The sequence below is a fragment of the Oncorhynchus clarkii genome, chromosome 29 (assembly GCF_045791955.1).
Source record: "Oncorhynchus clarkii lewisi isolate Uvic-CL-2024 chromosome 29, UVic_Ocla_1.0, whole genome shotgun sequence".
Taxonomy (NCBI): domain Eukaryota; kingdom Metazoa; phylum Chordata; class Actinopteri; order Salmoniformes; family Salmonidae; genus Oncorhynchus; species Oncorhynchus clarkii.
In genome coordinates this window covers 15,609,452-15,625,850 of record NC_092175.1, presented here as the reverse complement: position 1 = coordinate 15,625,850, position 16,399 = coordinate 15,609,452, and the positions used below count along the sequence as shown (strand labels likewise).

General features: G+C 43.1%; 1 protein-coding gene across 9 annotated transcripts in view; it reads right to left on the bottom strand.

Moving 5' to 3' along the window:
* Window positions 1-15,227, bottom strand: part of LOC139387919 (histone-lysine N-methyltransferase EHMT1-like) — a 29,343-nt gene extending 14,116 nt beyond the window's left edge. Inside the window, exons 1-5 of one of the 9 annotated variants that reach the window (XM_071134296.1) lie at window positions 15,177-15,227; window positions 1,309-1,432; window positions 674-1,224; window positions 419-566; window positions 64-200 (exon numbers count right to left, since the gene is read on the bottom strand). In XM_071134296.1, coding sequence (XP_070990397.1) covers window positions 64-200; window positions 419-566; window positions 674-1,224; window positions 1,309-1,432; window positions 15,177-15,197 — 981 coding nt within the window. In that variant the 5' untranslated portion in view covers window positions 15,198-15,227. Of the gene's footprint in view, window positions 1-63; window positions 201-418; window positions 567-673; window positions 1,225-1,308; window positions 1,433-7,405; window positions 7,544-11,978; window positions 12,163-15,176 lie in introns of those variants that run through there. The other 8 variants (XM_071134297.1, XM_071134298.1, XM_071134299.1 and 5 more) reach the window with 8 other exon arrangements.
* Between the last annotated feature and the right edge of the window lie 1,172 nt (window positions 15,228-16,399).

Sequence of the window (16,399 nt, the reverse complement as noted above, 5' to 3'; positions counted from 1 at the left end):
TTTTCTCCCAATTTCCATTAAATTCTAAAACAGTTAAGATAGTCTATGGAGGAGAGATGAAACCTGTGTGCTCTCAGTTGATTGTTGAAGTTGACTAAACATCTCCACCACTGTCAGCTGCCTCAGCACTTTGGTTTTCTTCTTGGGGACCAGACTGTACGTTCCCATCTTCCTTTTCTTCTTCCTCGATGCCGACGCTGCTGGAAAAGAGCAACCAACTGAGCCTCAAGAAGCCATGAACCTCTTAAGCTACGTCGCAGTACACACAGATTTTATTCATACTCCTCTGGCGTTTGCAGCCTTGAAATAAGTAGATAGCCTCCAGTAAGCAAAGTACTGCCATTACATTGTTGTTGTGTGTGATGTTCGCCTTGTACCCTCTCCCATGTACTGTAGGCCCCAGTGCTGTCTCACTGACCTGTCTGGGACTTGGCTGTGGCTGCAGCCGGCAAGTCGTTTTGGCTCTGAGGTAGCTGGTTCTGGGAGGTGGATGTCTTCTCCTCCTCTGGTCCATTCAGACTCTCCTCGTCTGCACCGTTTGGTTCTGTTAATGCCCTGTTTAGAAGCTACGGCGATAAAGAATATATTAGTGAATCAGAATTTCACTCATGTGTCTCACGGAAATACCTGAACCATTCATCGACTCTCTCTTTACTAGGCTAATACTAGCTACCTTTAGTGTCTGGTTGGACGCTGGCCTGGACATGGTCTTGCGTGCTCGGTGTATGGCGATGGACAGCGGAGAGGGGGCGGGGGAGTCGCTAGGGGACGTGCCATTTTTAGTCTCTGTGTCTGAGTCCCCCTGTCCCGACGGGGAGCCGGCCTGGTGGTTGTCAGTTCTTAGTGCACCAGGACTGTGGGCATGCCCTGCTGCGGAGGACAGGAAGGTTGTGGTGGTGTGTCCCACCATTGTGGTGCCGGAGGGCAACCAGCTAGTCCTGTGTGGGGCAGCCACCAAGCCTGTCCCCGTTGTAGACCCCCCCTCCTGCTGCTGCTGCTTGCTGAGGATGTATCCATTACTCCCAGTGACGGAACCGTGAGGTGGGTCGGTCTCCAACATCCCATTCTCTGTGACCACCTGAGACTTGTTGCCCAGGGAGACCAGGGGGGTGGGGCACTGGTGTCCGTTCCCCACCTCTGCGCTCTCATAGGTTCCGTTTGGCTCCGCCTCTGCTCCGGGGGAGGATACCAGTCTGGAAGCTACCTCCTCGTTTCTCAATGTGTCTGGAAAGGTAGATATCAGTCAGTCTCACAGTATGGTCTTATGTTAGGTTAGCTCAAGAGACGAAGACTAGGAGTAAACCTTACCATGTTTAGCTGTAATGGCTTTAAAGATGAGCTCACCTCCTTCCTCCTCTCGGTCCCCAGGTGATTCCATCCTCTCCTCGATGGACTCCCCTTTACCCAATCTGCCTTCGGCCAGACCTGTGGGCTGACAGCACACACAAACTGCTAACTCTATGCCCAGTGTCAAGAACACAGCTATATGGTCAGAGAATTTCATATAGCCTACAAAAGCGTGCTGGACAATTAACAGCCTTGCTACGCCAAATACAAGCCTACTCTGTTTAGAGAGGTTACAGACCAGCAGAAGGCACTCATAAACCTAAGTATGTCCACAATTTCCCTAGATTTTTAAGCTTGAAGTATGTGAAATTTATGTTCTGTGTCTGTTATGGCTGAAATAGCCTGCAATTCTGTGTGGCTATAACAGACACAGAACAGAACTCTTATGAACAACACTACAAAGCCTAATGGGTTGTTCCACCTGAGAAAAGTACAAGCATTATTTTGTTGAAATATAATTTTCTCTGAGAAATTAAGCTAATTGACTGACCCAAATTGGCCATTTTCATTTATAGGACTCATATAATATTCAATAAATATAGTACCTAACATCTGATTTGGACAAAACTTATTCTGAACAATGAATAAGACATGAGGAATACATTTTAAAAAAAAAACATGGCCAAAAGCCACCCACGGACCCTACACCAAGCCCACCAACGGCCAGTAGTAGTAGTATGAAGCTGCGGCTTGGTGTATTGTTTATTCATACTATGTAATGTATTCTTAGTGAATATGGTGATGACCCCCCTGTTCAGAGAAATTAGCCCAGCTTGCATTTTCCCCATAAGTGTGTAAGTACCATGGTTTGCCCACCAGATGTCACTGTTCCTGCCACATTCTTTTATCACATTTTCTGGTGTCTTGCGTTTATTAATAAATGGATAACAACATTTTCTCTGCCACTTTGGGTAGAAAACCAATAGCTTTTGCTCATGATGAAAATAAATATTATGGCCATCCTCACAAGTCAAGCCAGTCCTCCACGAAATAAATTCAGTTTGTCCTTTTCTTAGGCTTAATCTGTGTCCAGGAAATAGCCCATGTGTGTGGGTTATTCCCTTCAATAAAAGTCTGGATTAGTTAGACCATTCCTGGTGCACAAGCAAACCATTAGGCTTCAGCAGTTCTAATGGTTTCAATGTTCTTCAAATGGTAAATGTCCCAAATACACACACACTGTATAGTGTTTTGCAATGGGTTGGATTTAATGGTAAATGTCACCAATCACATGACAGAGATGTTTGCTAATAATTTTTATTGAAAAACACAACTACCATGCAATGGTTTATAATTGTATTATTTTATTAGGGTTCTCACATTTTAGTCCCTAGGCAATTTTTCAATCCCAAAAAATTGCAATTAACAGAAATGTCCGTATTTATTTTATTTGTTTTACTAATTGACTGATGTCGGTTCAATTATTTGAATTCCATTTAGTTCTGTGAGCACAACGCGCAGTTTCTCTAGAGACAAATCAGATCAAGCGCAAACTGTGGGATGTAGTAGGGAGTTGTAGTGTCCAACAGGCCAATATTCGACATAGTTTAGCACAGAACACATTGTAATTAACAACAATGACCATAATCCATTGCGCGCCTACTTGTCCTGTGTGTGGAGCAGACACGGAGAGAAGAGACGGAAGACGTGTGATGGAGGGGGATAGAGAGCAGCTTCTTCGCGAGGGGACACACAGACATACATTGTTTTGTCTATTGTTTGTATTATTTTTTGTTGTTGCATTGTTTGTGTATCATGGTATTTTAAAATGTGACTGTCCTTGTCTATCAGTGTATCAGTGTTTCGTTACTTGTCATATTGTGTGTTTAATTGTGGACCCCAGGAAGAGTAGCTGCTGCTTCAGCATTGGGGATCCAAATAAACAAATACCTGAAAACACATTATCTAAGTGATAAGATAAGATACTTGGTATTCAGCAGTCACAAAAGTGTGCCTACTAAAATAGTGATTTTGTTTGACAGGATAGGCAGGAGCTCTATAGAGATGAGATGACTTGGAAAGAAATAATAAAATAAAACAAACGTAATATACAAAACTATTTTATTAAAGTACAGTAATGGGATTAAATGGGACTTTTATTACTTGATTTATGCTGTGTTACAGCATCAACCCACATAATGCATAGCACATTTAATGTTAATTAGATTTTTTAAATACATTTTTAAATAATCGAACCGGGGAGGACATCACCAAATGCACAGAGAATACATTACACAGTATGAATAAACTCCAAGCAGCAGCTTCATACTACTTGTCAAACAGAGAACTGATATTGTATTCTGGCCGTTGGGGTGGCCTTGATGTAGGGAGGTCCATGGGCTTTTCACCATTTATTTGGATTCCTCACATCTTAAATCATTGTTAAGAAAAGGTTTGGTCCAAATCGGATGTTGGGTACTATATTTATTGAATATTATATTCATTCTATGAATTGAAATGGCCAATTTGGGTGTGATTGCATTAGCTTCAAATTGAAAGAATTTCAGAACAATCTGAGATGATGGGTGTCCTGGCTTGCTGAAATGACATGGAACAACCCCAATGACAGACACTGGTTGGACAGACACGGTACAAAAGACACCTTCACTATGGGAAATTCCCCATGTAGGATCCAGGACCACCACACTACAGGAAGAAAGGCCAGGTGCTCTGCTCCCTCTCTCTGGCCCTCTGTCTTCAGGCCCTCACCGACTACGCTCTGCTGACATGCTAAACTGAAGGCCCAGTTCTGGCCGCTGCTCAGTAAGGAGCACTGTAATAGGAATGGAATTAAACGGTGTCTCCTCTCCTCCTCCAGAGAGCTGCCTACTGAAAGGCTTTAACTCCAACATCTCAAACCTCCAGAGAAAGCATCTCATGCTCAACCAACTGTCATGTCAGCATACTTCAAAGAGTCAAATAGGCCAAACAAGGCCAAATTACTCAGATTAGCACCAAGATCACAAATCAACTATGATGATTATGGTGAAGACCTATGCAGGGACAAGAAACAACCCATAACATGTTCTTGTTTGCCTTGCCTTATTCTGTCTCATCTTCACTCATGTACCCGGCCCATCTCTTTCAATACTAGCTGCTAATGCAATCTTCCTTCAGCAGCACGAGACAAAAACAAACAAAGGATAAAGACAGCAGACACCATGAACCAGACCAGGAAAACCAAAAACAGAACAGATACATCAGACAGAAGATAAAGAAGAGGACACATGCAGTTATACCAGTGGATCCACCTTTTCAAACCGACAGGTTTTCCTGTGTTTCTGTTTCTGTTACACGTCTGAAAAGCTCAGAAGAGGAAGCAGGTAAGGGGGATCCACAATGGGAGGAAATTCACCATCTTCCCCTTCCCCGCTGACGACCCAGGCCCGTCGCAAAAGCTCTCACTACCAATTGGAAGCCCCATCAGACACCTGCCTCTAAAGCCACCACAAAATGTCTGCCTAATGTGGCTCTAACAACAAAATATGCCCTTCTCTCAGTCTCCACCAGGGGAGCCATTACACAGACAGTCTTATGTGGGCTAAGAGTGGGAAGGTTGTGCAGTGCTTTGGTATTGGAGGATATAGCCTAGCATCAGACTCCATCAGCTGTCCACGGCCACCTCCCCTACAGTCCCCTCGGCCAGAGGATGGCTCCCACCTCTTGGCACCCTGCCACCATCAGGAGCTGAAGAGGACCTATTAGATTGGTTAGATGGAGGCCTCTTGTTTCAATGTGTCCTTCAGGATTAGCCTGGCCAATGCCTGTCAGATTAAAAGGCACCTCAGCCTAGCTGCTAGATTTGAGGGAAGAGCAGAGTCTGACCGACAAACTCAGGAGAGCTTTTGACATGAAACCCTGCTCTGGAGCTCCACCTGACAGAACATTGAGCCAAGGCTGATAATTCACAGTGGAAATCAAGTAAAATAAACTTGAAAAGTAACCCAAACAATGGGATTATTTGTTTTAAGTCTAAGCAAAGGGATGTGTGAATTGTCTAAAACCACTGACACCCCAGTGGACAAAGACACCGGTGTCCTCTGTCAGGCAGATGCATGTATGTCTTGACAATGTAGTGGCCTCTCTGTAGCTCTTGCCACACATAACTCAGTGGATCCACAGACAAATCCATTGGTATTCTGAGCACTCTGCCTTATCCTGCTCTCTCCTCTCGGTTATGAGAGAAATGTCTTCGATTTAGAGATACTTCGATTTATTAATGAAAAAATAAGAAATCGCAATCACATAGACTAAAGTCTTCCAACATCAATCAAACAGAAAGCAATTGAGCTTTTTCAACAGTTACGGGAAAAATTGGTCATGCTTGTCTGAAACACTTGCTCGTCTAAGCCACTCGCACCCAAGAGCAAGCTGATAACTGTCAGAGGCTGAGGCTCCCAAAGAAAAAGGATCTCTGAGGCATTCTCACATGAGACCAGGTAGAAGAGAAGGGGTTCCAGAGACAGATTCCAAGGTGTGTGGTCAACACAGGTATGAGGGGAGAAACCCTTTCATATCCCTTCATAGATTCAAGAAACCTTCTCTAATCGTGCTTCTCTATGTCCTCAGTTCTGCCCCTAGTGGGTGAAAGTTGCTCATTGGAGAGAGAAGGAGGGGGAGGGAAGAGAGAGAGAGAGAGAGGGCCGTCTGCAGATCTCCGCCATTTCGTAACCAGATTGTTTACTGACACAACGTGGCCAACGCTGCATTTTTCCACTAGGTGGGGGACATGTGGCCAGGATTTACGTGGATGGGGGATGGGAGCTCCAAGGCAGATCCACCTATGGGTTCTAATAAATAATTAGCCAACATGAGAAAAGACAAATATATCAGAATCATTACAAAATGTAGGCTACACAATGAAAGCCTGTAACAACAAAAAAAAGGACGTAAAAAAATTATACTGTAAAAAAACAAAACCGACTTCTAAATGTTAATATCAGACACTGTCATTTAAAAATGACTGCATCTGCCCACCATTTCTTTCTAAAATAAATTGAATGGCAGTGAGGTCAGTGCACCCTATAGCTATTAGAACACTAGCTACATGACTAAAGTCTATCTTGGGTTGTGGGTTCTGACGCCAGCCCCCTGAATAAGGCTTGTCTAGCTATTGAAAGGCTGTGAACGATTAGAAAACATCTACTAACATAACCTGGAAAATGTAAACAACAATCTAGCTTCCTCCTATCACAGGTGTTACGACTGCCCAGCGCCCAAGAAAGCAACACCCTAAACAAAAGACGCATTGACAAAAGGGTAAAAAAACAGCTATTGAGCAATGACCATCGACGCCTTGAAGATCGCCTCCTCTTTCCTCGAAGATGGATGATTTGTATCATTAAATTCACAAGATGGCAGCGTGAACAAAAAGTGAGGAATTTGGACTTGTAACAATGTGGGGGAAAAAATAAACTACTGTTGCAAAGCCATTATGGAGTGCAAAATGCAGGTACCATCACACTGGATACTGAAGATGGTGCAGAACAGCACTGAGGCTACGGTATTGTAAGACCTGAGTCTGACTATCGCACAGGATTATCCTGCAGTCATTCATCCTTCTTCTGTTTCTCTCCAGTGTGTATTTTACCATATGGGACATTTTCACTGCAGTACCTCCTTGGCCCTTTCCTGGAGGAGAGGGTAGGGCTGCAAAGAGAAAGAGGAAGGAAGGAGAGAGAGGAGTGAAACGAAGATGGGTCTGAGTCCTGAAGTGCCTGCCGGACAGTAAGGGAGGAACACCATTTGAGAATTCCAAGAAGTCGGACCACTGCCGAGTGCATTCATCTCCAGCCTACTGTAGCATGCTCCTTTCCCTTATGCCAATGCTCCAAACACAGCTAGTGCATTACTAACCACTTCACCATAGGGGAGTAGCAGCTTGCTGCCATATGAAATGATGCAGTCACAGATCACATCAGGCTGAAAAAGCCTTGATTACTGATCAAACTCTCTGTTCAAGCCTGCTGTCATGGACTCTGAAGACTGGCTTCACAGCCCAGAATAGGCTACTGTCCCCTTCCCTGTGGTAAATATGTACTTGCAGTAGGCATCATACCTGCTTTCTCCTGATGGCCTCCATTGAGGAGAGTGGTGGAGAGGGAGAGAGCGTGTGGGTGCTTGAGAGGAGCGGGAGTCTCCAACAGATTGTTCCTTCTCCTTTTCCTCCTCGCATGCAGACATTCAACTCGTTGGTCATGTGACCCAGCAGCTCCCTCGGTCCCTCTCTTCAGAGGTCTTCCACAGAGCATGCGCAGTCAGTTCGAATCAGTGGCTCCTCTTTTTTTCTCTCTCGCGACCTGTGCGCGGATGAATGTGGACAGCCATTTCAGGAACAGCAACAACCAAAAGTGAGAAACGGTCGCTAAGCAAGGGGCCAAAAGAGGAGAGGTGTGTGCGCGCGCGTCAGCTTCTTAAAAACTCAATCAACACTGTTCTCCTTTAAAACAGAGCCCGCGAGAGGCAAAAATGGAACTAGCATGGGAGCGATTCTCAGCCATCTCACCTCTACATTTGCATTCTAATCTTTTAGCAGACGCTCTTATCCAGAGAGATTTACAGTAGTAAGTGCCTACATGTATTACATGTTCATACTGGTCTCCCGTGGGATTTGAACCCACAACCCTGGCGTTGCAAGCACCATGACCTATGAACTGAGCCACAATTGGCCATCAGGCCAAGCCAACTCTTCAACAGATAGGCCTACTGTAATGTACCTGTGGAAATGATGGATGCCAACTTCACTGTATCGGCAAGGAGAGGTCAGAAAAGGCATCTAGCGAACTGTTCTATGACATGACCCTTGAAGCAGACAATCTCAAGTGAATTCTAAATCAAATAAAATGACGAACAAGCCATAGGAGAAAGCTTGGGGGAAGCTAGACTATAACCAAATCAAAAAGACGTCGAAGTATGTGGACTGCCGATGATGTCGCTACCTTTTGGCGCAATCATTTTTCTGTTTGGTTGTAATTCATAACAGAAAAAAAGGATCTAATCCAATCCCATTGCTTCAATAGCTTGTTAAACACTCAGGCAACAGTGACTCGGATCTTGTTTCAGTGGTGGAATCTTTTGGCATAGAACTACGTCAATGCCTACGTCACTACTTTATCCGCTTGAATAAAATACGAAATAGCAGCAAGCAAGATTGATAGCAAACTTTGGTTTTTAATCACAACGCTCTGGCATGTCTGCCTTCTGATTTGTTGGGAGAGTCCCCAGGATAGTTTTTTCTTATCGACATAGGCAGTGACGTAGTTCTTTTAGGCCAAAAGAGTGAATCATTGAAACCAGACTCTAGTCACTGTGTCACTGAGTCGGGGAAACTAGCACACATATCCCAATCATACAGGCCAGGGTCCTTCTCTGATTTGATATGCACACATCCACTATTGTTTTCCCCTCCTCTCCAGAGTGATGCATTTTAATTTGTTGTGGTAAATGAAAACACAAATATGAATTGTTTAACGCCAAGCTGAAGTGGCAAGGGTGTCAAGGGAGGATATGAAAATAGGCTATCAATTTATCAGAGAGAGTTTGATAAGGACACACCAGATCTGGCACATAATCATTTCAGAATGTCAGAGCTATTCTGAGATTCCCTGTTACAATTGGAGGCTTGAATTTCCCTACACATTTTATTAATGACAAACCGCTCTCCAGAAAATGTTACGTTTATTAGCTACATAGGATGGGAACTCAATCGTGCTCATTGCTTCTACAGCCCTGTGTTCACACTGCCCTATTGTCAGGCCCAAAACATGGCACCACAAGGCAGTGAGGCAGTCTACCGAGCATGCTCAGTAGGCATCTCAGCCATTTTGAAGCTATATGAATTAGCTAAGTTGCAGGCAATGGAGTAAGATCTCAGCAGTCCCTTTCCACAAAAAAAAAATCAAACAACGATCTTAAACCCACACCATATTTCGAAATCTTACATCCCACAAAGAAAAATCTGTTTCATGTTTTCTGTTGGACAGGAATCAATGTATTTTCTTATGCCACGATAGAGCCGACGCAGGAAGAAAACGAGAGCAAGAAAGAAAGAAAGAATTCAGCACTAAACAGAAACTGAGGCCATAATAGGAGTTCTGTTAGTCTACTCGCAGCAGTGTATGCTACCACACGCCCACGGAAAGCCGGGGCCCACTGCCAGTGAGACATTTAGTCCTCATCTCTTCTGACTATGGCCACTAAAATTAGTACAACCTATGCACACACACACGATGAGAGGCTACCAGAAGTCACTAGTACTCCACAATAAATTCTCCAAAAACTGGTGTCATGCTAACAGCCTTCAAGAAAAGGGCTTGACAAAGACTTCTACATTCTGACAGTTTCCATCCCACTCTAGTCTGCCACCACCCAGGTTAGTTAACCCCTCAACTCCAACAGAATACCTTTACAATTGGTTGATTCTCAGGATTACAATGTTCAACAGACTGTATTTGTGGACAGCGTACACTAGATTTGTAAACAACATCAATGCTGTTCATTCGGAACTAAGGCCTTTCCCAAATCAACCCGACTAATACAAAAGACAGAATGCCTGATGTCCTCATTAACTAATCCAAAGAGTCAGAGGGGAACACAGGGCTTCCGCTTCCCCGTCCCTGCTGAGCTGAGCTCCTGGGGTGGATATGGATTTGAGGCCCCTCTACATGTACATGGAGCGTTCAGAGGATAGTCCCTCAGTCATTCACAGGAATATGGTTTAGCCAGACACATACTAGGCTATCGCCAGCTGATCAAGTCTTGCTGGGCATCTCGTTCTCTTGATTGATAAACCTGAGCGTTTCTGGTCTACAGGTAAAAGACATGGCCAAGTCTGTGGAACCTTGACACAATTCAATCGATTATCTTAATTAATTAACCAATCAATCATGGGGTTTAGCTTCCAAAAAAATACAGAAATTAAGGAGGCTGTCAATTCCCAAACTATTTAAAAAGACAACAGAGATCCATCTGAGCAAGCCCCATTAGAAGAGAGTCGAGACATAAAAAAAATGGAGATTGTAATAATCCCATCCTTTTCTTTCAAGTTCGCCCCCAGGCAACCATTGAAGTACATGGATAAAGCAGTGAATCACCATCGATGGGGGAGGAGGAAAAGGGAAAGGGCGAAAGTAGAGCTCCACACTCAACATCTAGCTTCCCACACATGCACTGTCCCAGCTCAGGTCACATGACCAACTCTCTGTAGAAAGCTCTGACATGGCATTTACTGGGCATGCTCAGATGGAGCCCTGCTTTTTTTCATGGAGAAGGAAGAGGGAAAAAAACATTGCAGCCATTTCGTGAAACGATATCAAGAGACAACAATGGGCAATGGGAAAACTGTCAAGGGGTTTACCACATTTCAGAATGTGAACGTCTAGTTATAAAATCATCAACATTTACTGGATGATTTCAATCACTGGCATCAACCGGTGACACAGTCCAAAATATTATTTACTGCAAAGGCCTAATCACATCAACAAGATTTACAATATTTTCTTTGTCGAAAATTAGGGAAACAGTTTCTCTGGCCAAGTCTCTGATACTCGGCCTTGCGTACATTTGCAGGTAGCATAAATATTAATCACGTACCTAACAAGAACAGATTATTTTGGTACTGCACCGTACTAAAACAGTAAGCTATTACCTTCTTAGGAACAATGATTTCCCTTTAACAAAGCACAAAAATACTAAATTATACCACCCTACGTCAATCTTAATGCAAGAACCACTTTCCAGTCACAAACTTGAACTCCTCACCCACCAGGGGCCAGCTTCCCAATTCGTCATAAAAAATAAAAAAAATTAAACACTGGATAAGCTGTTCTGAGGTAGGCCTAACACTAACAAGGAGTCCATATGGGTCATTGTCTGTTGTTTTGTACAGTTTAACACTAAGTGAATTTATCGCCCACCAACAACCTGAATGGTGTTGGCAACAGCATTATGATCTGTTCTGACTGCATCTAACTCAAATTACATTGATGAAATTGTTTGCATTGCAATGCAAATCATCTGCAGAACACAGCAGTATTCACTTTCCATTCAAGTATTGCACTGCTGCTGGACTTATTTAATCAGAATAGCCTGAACTAAAGAGGCCTACCCATCAAATAAGTGTTCCACCGAACAGAAGCATCACATGTTTTCCCAACAAGAGTAGGATCTTTGTAGATGATAAGTTGCATGCTCCATCATGACCCAAAAACAAGGAAGATCAGGGTTTTTCCCTTCACAGTCTTCTATCCAATGAGAGAGAGCACAAGATGCATCCCAAATCGGCCAGTTCACCCACTCCTTCACCATTTGAGAGATAAGTCGAATGCACTTCAGCCACCTCACACTGGAACTAGCTAAACCCATATCTACACATATCCTACCTGCACATCGCAAACAATAGGCTACATACATACAGCTTGAGGCCAGGTAGCTATTAAATGATTTACCAGTTGCCTAACAAATTAAAAATAGAGATGAAAGAAATACTGTGATAACTACAACATGAGTGATGCATAGAGAAATAAATAGCAATGATTCCCCTATTCCACTAAAACAGAGTCAGAGGATCAGTGTAAGGTTGCAGTAATGTGGCCCCCACCTTGTTACTCCCCCCTTACCACAGTGCACCATACCTTTGTCAGCAACAGAGATGCCGTGCCTTCAAGGAGCCGAGCTGACGCCATAAAGAGCCGGTCGTTCCTGTTAAGGCCAGAGGCCTAGTTGTCAGCTCTGCCCAGTACCCTGTCTATCCAACAGGAGCAGCAGAGCTCAGCTCAGTGCTGAGCATGCTCACTGATGCCCAACAACTGACAGAGGGAGGGAAGACTGCAGGGAAGAACTAGCGGCTAACGATGAGCAAGAAGTGGAATTTGCCAGTCCAGAGGCATTCACGTTTACCCAGACCACCGCAAGTCAACAGTTCGAACTTCTTGTATCATCAATCCGCTTCTCCTTCCAACATTTTTTACTTCTGTAAAGAACATTTGGGTTGAAGAATAATTTGTTTTATAATTCTCTCCACTAATGCTCTCCTCCAAAATGTCTGCTAATGGCTGCAACAACTACCACAGGGTCAAAATAAAGTCAATTTGGGATAAATTAGGTCAGCCTCAAACAACAAAGCAGGCTCTGGGACTCTTCTTAGAGTGCCATCACTAGGGACTTTAATCACAATTTAGGTCTACACACTCACAATACTAATATTCAAAGCAAAGTCAAAAATAAGGCAACACGTCAGTAAACCATGAACTATCTATTTGATTCAGGGGCCAGTATAAACAAACATTAACAACACCCATTCCTCTGTGTTCCCTGCCAAAGCAAATGCAATGGGCATGATGTGTGTGGTTATTACTGGCATGTGTAGGCTATTGTCTGCAAGAAAAAAAACATATGTTGGCTATGTGGCTCTGGAGCTATAATGAATGGATCTTTGGGTGCAGAAGGCAACAACCTCAGATTAGAAGATTCCTCCCTGTCAACAAACCAGATGCATGTTGTCCCTCACAGAAGTGACATCGGCATCTTCAAACAGATCGAGAGGACTGAGGAGTGGTACTTCTCAATAGAAGGAAGGGAGTGTTGAAGGAGACTGTCCTTAAGTGAAACATAATTCGAACTCCCTGTCGGATAAGAGCGGATTGTCACAAAATTGCAAATGAAATGTACATGAGAGTTCTTGAGTAGATATTACCAGTGGTCTAGTGGAGGGTATATGCAGGTACAGGCCGTATACCCACTTATTCAGTGGGCATTACGTATACTCACTTCTTAATCCCCACTGATATGTATCAAATTAGTGTAGTGGCGGTAAACACTATCAATGTATAGGGCTGATGGAACTGATTGGACAGTTTAGCTTAAAAAGTTGATCAAATTTTATTTATTCACATAATTAGGCGCAGCAATGTACACGTGGCAGTAGACCTACGCTAATGCGCACCACACATGCAAGGGGTTTCATGCAGAGATGGAAATGTCCAATAGAAAGAGGGGGGATTTAAAGATGCTATAACTATCATGGGTTGCTAATATGATTAGGATAATTCCTTTGGCTGCTACACAATGAAAGAAAGTTGAAAGTAAACCAATAGAACACATCCCCATGTCAGAATTATATAATTATTTACATTAATCCAGTGGACATTTTTTTGCAAACTCACTCATGTGCTACAAAAACACTGCTAGCCAAACCGTGCTAGATGCCTCACACTTGAATTAAAGGGTAACTTTAGTAAAATCAACATTTCTTAGATTTTTCCCTAAAAGTGGTCTCCTGATCTGGTTTAAGCATTGGACTTAGAACATACCATTTAGTTTTTCTATAAATAAATAGTGTGACTAGGAACAAAAGCCTGAATTTGGGAGGGAAATCTGAAACCTGTGGATTTCTGGACTCAGTTTATCTGTCTCAATAATAGGTACTACTATTAGCCTACTGCACAGTACATCTTGGGTTGGCCTGACTAAGACCAATATGGGATATATCATTTTAGGTCAGTCAGTGTGTGTCACTGACTTTTTCACACAGTGCATCTTTCCTTCGCTGGGCGTGCCATTGGGTGTTGAATGTACCCACTTCTCCAGGGACCACTTGATATTACCGAAGTCTGTTTACATATTGATCAAATTACATTTCTACGACCCGTGAGTGAGCTAATCATGCGACCTTGTTTGTTGAGTCAACACTGAGGGTGTTGGGAAGTGCGTGCAACAATGTTACCAGCTGCAGTCACTTCTGGCTTCATTTGAACAAATCCGTATGCTTATGCTTGTTACTTTGTTTCGTCCCGCAACGAGCCACTGTCTGCTGTGGACTAAGCAACTTGTTACTGTACTCAAGTTTATTTGGCTACACTGTACATAGCTAGCTAACAAACCCGTATACTTCCCTGTGCATACTACAAGCGTTGCTCTTCTGTGGCGTTACCTTAGCTATCCTTTTAAAATAAACTAGATTCCTTTCATAGTTGTGTTGGATCTCACATGTACTAGCTGGTTAACTGGGGATTAGCAGGAGTTCCAAGCTAGCGAGCTCCATTGTCGAGCTGTAGTCAACTTTTGATGTATCGTGCAGCCAACACCAGCTATGCTAGTCGCTTGATTTGAGAGGGAATTTGAAATTATACACTAACCGGAATAATGCTAGTTACTTCGATAATATACGTTATTGTTTTTCACGTTTATCAACGATAGCTACATCCTTGGACCAGAGCCCTGTTTGGACCCCAATACAGGTATCCAAGTTCGATTCATAAATAACGTTAAGCAGCGCGTTAATATTACAAAAAGCTAACTTGTTAGCTAACGTTAAGCTAAGCAGCTAGCTAGCAGCTCCCTGTATATTGTGGGAAACAGTGTGGGGGGGGAAACAGATTACTCTCGCAATAAAAAATCCCATAAAAAGGGTGTAGGAAAATAATGTCAATAGTTATGCAAGAGTTAAATCAATTGCAATAATGTGAGTTTGTGGTTTGTACAGGTAAAACACTAGCTAGCTGAAGTGCCGGATGGCGACAAGGCCCTGGAACTTGTATGACTGAACAAAGCTGAATGCATCAACATGCACAATTCAGATTCCGGGGCAGCGCATCCTCCTAGCGATACAAGCACATTCAATTGCCCTACCGACACAAAAGCAGGGTTTCAGAATTGACAGTACCGGGCGGGCAGTTTGAAATATACTGAAAGCAGGTCTCACAACATTTATCCTCGTTTAAGTTTTTTGACCTAAAACTACAACATTTGTTGAAACGGGCAAGCCCACAGTCATACAAAAACACACAGCTGCAGGAAACCAATCTTGATGTAAATATGCCCCTCTTGCTTACCTCGGCTTGCACGGAAGCCATGGTTCCTTTTGCCTGACCAGTCTCCGCCCACTTAACTCATTGCGTCATCACATTCATTTCTTTGACGTGCTCAATAGCGGTCTGCTATAATTGAATTCAATATAATCGGTATTAAGTGACGCTTACATTTTACTCAAGCAGGCTACATATCCGTTCTGGGCATTGCATCCTATGTGTGCACTGTATAGTATGAGCGAGAGTTCGCATTTCCACTTGCAAAATGGGACTATAGAATAGTCGTATTGAACTGCTTTAAAAAAAATCAACATCATGAAAGACGATGAAATGTCATTTGTGCAGTCAAAATACAAAAATAATCACTATTTGTTTATCAATGTCATCAGAAATGTATCAAGGCAATTGCATGCGCTATTTCTAGAGGTGCATTAAATTGTGAAATCAAAAAGGTGAAGGATCTCATCTATTTTCATTGTATTGTTCAACCAGAAAATACTACGAAGGTAAGAAACTATGGTCTCTTGGATCCAATAACAACTCAAAGGCAAAGCCTCTCTCTATCTCTCTCACACACACACACACACACAATCTATCTCTGTCTGACTCTCCCTCCATCCCTTGGCAAGTATTTTTTATTTTATTTCACCTTTATTTAACCAGGTAGGCTAATTGAGAACAAGTTATCATTTACAACTACAACCAGGCCAAGATAAAGCAAAGCAATGTTAAACAAACAACAACAGAGTTACACATGGAATAAACAAACATACAGTCAATAACACAATAGAAAAAGTTTATATACAGTGTATGCAAATGAGGAAAGATAAGGGAGGTAAGGCAATGAACAAGCCATAGTGGCGGAATAATTACAGTTTAGCAATTAACCACTGGAGTGATAGATGTGCAGAAGATGAATGTGCAAGTAGAGATACTGGGGTGCAAAGGAGAAAAAGTATGCAAGCAGACACAGAGCAACTGATAACAGATTCGGAATCAGCCATTTCTACAAGGCAACAGAGGAAAATTAAAGCTGCAGTAAACAGTGAGACTGTGAGCCGGAGGTGATATCTCTATGGGCTGGCTACTCGCTACTCTCGCACTTTACCCTGTTGCTGCCATTATCATCATGGCTACTGGCCACAATCTTTAGGCCATGCACCATGCCATTGACAATACAGTATAACAAAGGAAGGCGGCTGCTGTCAGTCACACCAAGGCATGAAGGATGGGATATGTCACAACTC